The sequence below is a fragment of the Coenobita brevimanus genome, chromosome 83, assembly GCF_032717465.1.
Source record: "Coenobita brevimanus isolate Jiangsu-jjx chromosome 83, ASM3271746v2, whole genome shotgun sequence".
NCBI classification, from domain to species: Eukaryota; Metazoa; Arthropoda; class Malacostraca; order Decapoda; family Coenobitidae; genus Coenobita; species Coenobita brevimanus.
This window is the reverse complement of record NC_137036.1, coordinates 8,534,199-8,541,849: the sequence shown is the minus strand read 5'-3', so window position 1 is coordinate 8,541,849 and position 7,651 is coordinate 8,534,199. Positions and strand designations below refer to the sequence as shown.

At 51.9% G+C, this 7,651-nt stretch overlaps 1 protein-coding gene across 1 annotated transcript; it reads left to right on the top strand.

The window, feature by feature from the left end:
- The first annotated feature begins 5,933 nt into the window (after positions 1-5,933).
- LOC145409906 (uncharacterized) lies at positions 5,934-6,442 on the top strand. Its single transcript, XM_080280172.1, has 2 exons — positions 5,934-6,185; positions 6,230-6,442. Exons 1-2 carry the CDS (start codon positions 5,934-5,936, stop codon positions 6,440-6,442), a joined length of 465 nt encoding a protein of 154 aa, XP_080136298.1.
- The last annotated feature ends 1,209 nt before the right edge of the window (positions 6,443-7,651 follow it).

Sequence of the window (7,651 nt, the reverse complement as noted above, 5' to 3'; positions counted from 1 at the left end):
TTTCTATGTAAGGTAGACTCAGGTATTTATGCCGGGAAGGTTCAGTACACTTTTCTGATTACTTATTACATCAACATCTGTCACAATTTGTGTGTCTCTCTTGCTGTGAATGCATTGTCTTACACTTACTTGAAGACAGGTACAACATGACTTCACTAGGTACAGTCCTGTCACTTACAAGAAGGTATTTACAACTTGACTTCACTATGTACAATACTTACACTTACAAAAAAATATTTACAACTTGATTTCACTATGTAAAGTCCCTACACATACGTGAAAATATTCACAACATGCCTTCACTATGTACAGCACTGGATGAGGCACACAGGCAGAGTGAGGCAGAGCAATCATGAGGAGGGGAGCGAGTGGGTGTATGGCCTTGGCCACCTGAAGCATGGTAGGGGAATGGTTAACATGTATGCCTGCTAATTTTTACCTGTGAATCTTGAAAAATGCAGTCACAGTGAATGTTTTAATTTTAAGCTATTTTAAAATGGCATTGGCACTGATTGCAGGTTTTCGTCAGACCGTTTTAAAATGGCACTGGCACGTGGCGGGTTAATGGTATAGTTTATTAATGTGAAGAGCACCTTCTGGCACATTTCATGCACATGACCCTCCCTATACAGCCAAAGGACTACATGCGGATCACTGCATAGTTTGTCCATCCACTGCACTGAGCTCTGTAGTATGAAGGGGCTTTCTCATGGGTAGCTTCGCATAATGAGTGTGTCCACAGCCAAAGCGGCACTGATGTAGTGTCAGCCAAATTACACCACGCCTGATGCCCGCATTTTTTGTACTGAGCTGCTCAGTGGGTTTTTGAAAACAGCTGATGATTCCAGAAAATATAGTGCCGTGATCCACTGTGCAGCTTACGGATGCAAAAATGGGCACAGGAATTCATCCAAGAGAGATAGCATTACATTTCACGGGTTTTGCTAATTCTATAAGCCAAATGCCCCCTGGTGAGGGGCGGGAAGATTCTTCCCCAGCATCCCTGCATGTATGAGGCGACTAAAAGGGGACCGTTTATCTCTAGTCATTCTCTCTATGTCCTCTTCTCTTCTGTTCCCACTCTCTTGTAGAGATTCCCATGTTTCTTCTGGCCTTTATCAATTTGGACATTCGTTTTCATGGCAAGGGTAGTCTAAAGACTTCCCACACCATTTCAGCACCATTACTTAGATGTAAAACAGCTTGGTCATCACTATCACTTCAACGATAATATCATTATCTTTTCCCTTTCTGCCATTACCTTTCTGTGCCTTAGTGCCATAAAGGGTAAGTTCTGCACTGCAGCAACCTATGGCTTTGTTCTATACTGTTGGCAAAATGTACCCTATGTACTTCGTTGAACTAGGCAGAAAAAAAAAAAAATCTATAAATGCTTTATTGTTACAAGCTTTGAGTGCGGGTGTTTCAGTATGGCTGACGAAGTCACACGCTCATGACAGAGATGTCCCTCCATACTATAGAGCTCAGTGTTCTGCTGCCAAGAGGAGCAGCGCTGGTGCAGTGGGAACCATGTTTAAGCACCCTACCTGATACCCGCACCTGTTGAAATCACCCGATAAGTCTAGGAAATTTTGTGCCGTGGTCCACTATGCAGCTTACGGACGCAAAAATGGGCGGAGGAACTCATCGAAAAGAGACAGCATTACAATTCACAAGTAATAAAATGTATCTTGTTTCTAAATCTGCAAGCTTATTGGTTATGTTTAATGGCCAAGAAAAAGATCCTTCTTTTTCAAGAAGCACTGGTATCGACATCTAAAGGCAATAGTTATTTGGGCTCTTTTATTGGTAAGTGAAATGCACGCGCGGCGGGGTGAACCTGACACCACCACCCCAGGAGGAGAGCATGAGGGGGTGATACCCACCCCACAAGGAGATGACAGAGAGGCTGATTTACCTGGCTCAACGTCCCGGCAACAACGACATATCTCCCCCATGACCAGGCGCTCCTCTTCCTCAAAGCCAGACCACCTGGCAGTGTACAGGAAAAGTACACTACTCTCCAGCAGAGGGAACGCGCACCAGAATCGGGGTGGGACTTGCAGTGGCAAGCTCCCAAGCACACCCTCGGACAACGGGCCCTTTGGATCGGCCTCCTATTTGACTGAGGACTCAGGAGGAGCCCCTAGGATTGCTATCCCCCTACCCCAACTGATGGAGGGCATGCTCCACTGGAGCTGTGGCATCAGCCGAAAGAGTTTGTCCAGCCTCATCCTCCCGACGTCTCTGGCAGAACCTTCCCCAGTGGAAGGAGGGCACACTCCACTGGATCTGTGGCAGTGGCAGCAAGAGTTCATCCAGCCTCGTCCTCCCAACGTCCCAGGGACAGATATTCCTTCCCCGAATGAAGGAGGGCACGCTCCACTGGATCTGTGGCAGAAGCCGAGTGAGTACACCCGACCTCTTCCTTCCGACATCTCAGAGGTGGGAGACTCTAGCCCTACAGCAGGAGCACAGACTCCCCCGGAGCCGCGACTGCCACCAGGATGACCCTACGGGTGCCCTCTCCCAGTCGTCGGGACCAGCAGTGTCCGAGAGAGTCTCCCCCAACCTCTCCCCCGCCCCTGACCCATGTAGGAGCACAAACAGTACTCAACGGGGCTGTCTGACAGAGGGCATCACCTCTAGCTCAGCCCAACTCTCCTGCAGCAGAGTGAGGCGCCCCTCCCCCCGGGTCTTTCCTTGAGTGGCTGGAGTTTAGTCCCCTACAGACCCCCCAGGTGAGGCGTCCAAGAGACCCAGTGTCCAGTCCCTCCAGCTCTGCCCTCCCCTAGTGCTGATGGGCTCCACCAGAACCAGAGGCCACAGTCCAACCCTGACGACCTCCCTCTGCAGCCAAGGTCGTAGCCCCAGGAGTCAGTGGCCCTCCCCAGGTGCTCGCTGTGGCAGCTGGCCCTCCCCCAGAGTCAGTGGCCCTCCCCAGGTGCTTGCCATGGCAGCTGGCCCTCCCCCGGAGTCAGTGGCTGCAGTCTCTCCCTGTTGGCCACTCCTGATAGGCGTGAATGCAGCCCCACCTGGACACTGCCCTCCTCCCAGCCAACACTAGGCCCGGGCCTCCCTCAGTCCCTCCCCAGGACCCCGACGATGACTAAGAGCCAATGACGTGCAGCCTGACTGTTGGCCCTCTTTGACCCCAGCTCAGAGAGCCCTACCTCCTGTAGGGCTGACCCGGCTAGAGGCCACCCCATTCCTCCCCAGCCAGTGGCAACGCCAAGGGCCACACTTTCCTGTCCAGTTCCCCAGACGGCCCACCTCCCACGCCTGGCCACCACCTGGAGCTTCCGGCGTAGGTCCTCCTACCCATGGGCCATGTTCTCCCCTCTGTCTAAACCGTGAGTAACTTGTCTCGTGATCATACACTTCCTCCAGTGTTGTGGACCCCACCCCATAGTGAATCAACCAGTGTGACATTATTCCCCTGTGGAATGTCTCCCTAGTGTTTCTCCTCCCTCCCCCGTGCTCCTCTCCCCCCCCGCCTCATTGCCCCTCCAGCAAACCTGAGTATCTGTGACCTAAGCACAGAGTGTCTAAGCTCACCCTTAGGCTGATTCCTCACAGGCAGTGAAAACCTATCTCAGTGTCACTCACAGAAAGCAGCAATACCCCAGTGCATCCCTGCTTAGTGTGACCCCCCCCCCACTCTCCACCCTGGCCCCCGGCCCCATCCCCATAGAAGATAAACCCTCCCTAGCCTCACTAATACGCCCTCCCCCTTCAGGTATGATACACTGTATACTCTCATCCTGTGTGACGTGTGCATAGTCTAAGTTTAGCTAGGGTTTCATAAATGTCACATGGGTATATTATATTAGCTAGGACCTCGTCTATGTCACTCGAACACCTAGACTTAAGGACCTGACTATATGAGCTGTCCCTGTGGATATATTGGGTTGTGTTGTCTGTGAATATGTCAGTGGTGATATACCTGATATATTTGTGAGATATTACCTGAGACACTGTGTGAACATAGTCGTACTAAAGGAAAGTGTAAACCCGTATATGTGACATATGTGCTGAACTAGGTGGACAGTGACTGTCATGAATATTAGTGTAAGGTGTTATATAATCTCAGCTTTGGTTATAGAATTGTGTGTGTAAATGTTTTCTGATAATATAGTAGTGTACCTTTGACCCGTGGTGTTTGTGTTTTCCTTCCTTGCTAATACTGACCCGGTCAGGACCTAAGAACCCAGGACTGCACCGTGACTGAACCCAAGAAGGCGGGACTCAGGATACACACATAACACTGGTGGCTACCCATGGTTCTTGACCCGGTGGTGGAACGGCAAGGAACGGAAAATCCGCAAACATGGCGGCCAAACCGCATGTTCAACTCCCTAAGTTCAACTCTGAACATTACGATATACACACATGTATGTCTATAATCAAAGCTATACTAGACATAAGTTATGAGAGACTGAGAAAAGATAGCAGTCACACTCTCCCGCCTCGGATAAATTGTCTCGAGTATAGCACTAAAATAGTCCCGGAGTTGAAATGGGGCCCATTTTGAACAAATCATGACTCATGTTGTCACACCCTCGTTAGTGAAGGTCGTCGCCTTCTTCCAGCTAGACACACTCACTTATGATGGGAACTTAGACGACACCCTCATTCAAACATGACGTCTCGTCGCCATCGTCTACCCGGAGGCGGATCTAAAAACCCGGGAGCAACATGTGTTTAATACCCTGCTACAAATACTCCCCTGCATGGTCAGGGAACATTTTACCATTTACGACCTGACTAGGGATATCGACAGGGATATCCAGTTGGTGAGGCGCCTACTCGCCGCCTGCACTACTCCTCAGCAAATAGGGGCGGTAAGCAGAGTCCCAACCTGCAAGCTGCCCCCCAACAAGCCCCGGACGCCCACCCCAAACTCGCCAACCCAGGAGCCACCAGCCTTTCCCTGGGCCGTCCCCACTAGAATGCAACCTGCTCCCAGGGAGACATCCAACATTATCTCCTCCAATCTCTAGGAGTTGAATGCATGTAGCCACCACTGCGCCATACATGATATTAGAGAACAACTGAAAGCCGCCCGGCCAAAGGCTGTTAACCAGGGGCGCTGCAAGGTGTTGGCTATCGAAGACGACCCACCAGACAAACCTTCCCCTCCCACCGAGGCCCCCGATGCCGAAGAGGCTGACATAGGCGGCGAGGGGGACGGCACCTCACCCCAAGTGGATTTTTAGGACTGCCCCCACACGTCCCCACGGTGGCGGGGGCCACCACCTCCCAGTCTACAACAAGGCCAGGCCGAACGGGGTGAAGGCTTGACTGCTGGTTGATATGGGAGCAGCCAGGTCATGCCTATACCATCACTTCTACTCTCGTCATGCCAGAACTTTCGGCCCTCTGTCTCCACCTCGGCCCACCTTGTAGATGGAGGGGACGGCCCCCTGCCAATCCGTGGGGAGACACAGGCTCTCCGTGTTCAGACACACCAGAAAGCAACCACCCAGCACCGGTTTATTATATTTAACTCCACTTGCCATGGTTACTTGGGGTTGGATCTGTTGCAGAAACTCCGGGCCAACACTGCCACAGAAGGCGGTTGCACTTTCACAAGTCACCAGATCCGCCCCCTCAACCCTTCTGCACGTGCCATACTGTAACGCCCCCCTCCCCCTTCCTCCCTCAGCCCCACCCCTGCCCTGCTCACCCCGCCCCTAACCTTCCCCGCTACGCTCTCCTCCACTGTAACTATTCCCCCCCACCACAAGGCCTGGCTCCCTTTGCACCGACCCACCGGCACCCACGTAGTATTTTCCCCAGCCGCACCAGCGAGCGCCACCACCTCCTGCCTCCTCTCCCACACCTTCCTCCCCCCTCACCTCGCTTCGGGCCACGCAGCTGATCTCTCCACCTCACCCCTCACTCTCCCTAAGGGCCAAGTAGTGGGTGAAATGGAGGAAGCTGAGTCCTGCACCCCCCTTTCCCCCACCTCCCTGGCCCTGCCCCCATTTCCCAACCACCTCTCCCCACAACAAACCACCAATCTGCGACGACCCTTCCTGGACTTCCAGGACATATCATTGGGACCCATGGACATTGGCCACACCAACATCCTGTCCCATGAGATACACACGATGGGCCCTCCCATCCGGCAACCTGCTCGCCGGAAGAACCCCATGCAACAGGCAGAGGAAGACCAGCAGGTCCAGGACATGTTAGATGCCACTGTGATATCTCTGTCAACCAGCCTGAAGTCCTCTCCTTCATCCTTGTCAAAAAGAAAGACGGGATGCTGCGATTTTTCGTGGACTACCATCACCTAAACAATGTCACTATCAAGGACGCCACTCCCCTACCAAGAATCGATGACTCCCTGGACTCCCTCTACGGGGCATCCTTGTTCTCCATCCTGGACCTACAGTCAGGATACTGGCAGGTCCCCAAACATCCGGAGGATTGAGGAAAGAATGCCTTCTCCACCAGCAACGGGAAACACCACGAATTTAATGTGCTTTCCTTCAGCCTCTGCAGTGCCCCGGCGACATTTTCCCGCCTGATGGAGTCCGTGCTCAGCGGCCTCACCTGGGAGATCTGCCTTGCCTACCTCGATGACGTCATCATCTTCAGTAGAACCTGGGCCGACCATCTCCACCTCCTATGCCAGGTTTATTTCAGAATACACCAAGCCGGGCTCAAGCTCCGCCCGTCCAAGTGTGTCCTGAGCCAGAGGTCCATCTCCTTCCTAGGGCACATCATATCAAAGGAAGGCATCGCACTCTATCCGAAAAAACTCAAAGCCATAGCTGATCCCATGCCACGGGCCATGCATGAGATCCGCACATTCTTAGGCCTCGCCTCCTACTACTGGCGCTTCGTAAAAGGGTTTGCAACCATCGCCAAGCCGCTGCATGACCTCACCAAGAAGGGGAGCCATTTACTTGGGCAGAACACCGCCTCCAAGCCTTCTGTTTCGATCTGTTACACTGAATTCTTGCTAACACCTCTTCAGAGAGTAAGTTGACGGCAGAACCGAATCCATAAAAAGTGAATCATCTACCTGATCACAAATTCATGCACAACTACCCCTAAACAATCTAATACATGAACAATACTGAGGCGTAGCTCATCGTGTTTGGTATTGTCTACATTGGGTGTTTTCGAGTGTCATGCTGGTCTTCCCCCCGACCGATGACGTGCAAGGTAACGACACTCCTCTGTGGTATGAGTGATGGAGTCTTTGTGATATTTGCAATAAGGACGTCATGATCTGAAAAATGTACGCTGATGCGACTCATGATGATTTCGTCCATGTTTGCGAGAACAGCTCGATTCACGGTGACCAGGGAGACCACAATGCCAGCATATGATTGAGAACTGTTGGCTACGATGTGTAAATGACTGGTGGGATTACTTTGTCCAATGAGCACTTGACTGATCATGGTTATCGGTAGGTGAGCGGCATCGTGAGAGGGAGCGGACGTTAACAGGACCTCTTGTAGTCAACCACAAACATGAATAGTTGAGGCCTTGGCAACTGGTACAGCTCTCGCAGCGGCATCTGTAAGATGGGTGTATGTAATGTGAATACTTACTTGACAAGTGATGGGTGACCCTACCCTTTCGGTAATCTCCTTTGAAACCTCAAGCAATAGTTCTTTTCCACGTGACA

What these genes read in the sequence shown, in the direction of transcription:
- LOC145409906 (XM_080280172.1), top strand. Translation starts at nt 5,934, where the DNA reads ATGGAGGAAGCTGAGTCCTGCACCCCCCTTTCCCCCACCTCCCTGGCC. An exon ending in AGGCAGAGGAAGACCAGCAG is followed by an intron (nt 6,186 to 6,229) that starts GTCCAGGACATG and finishes TCTGTCAACCAG; the next exon opens with CCTGAAGTCCTCTCCTTCAT.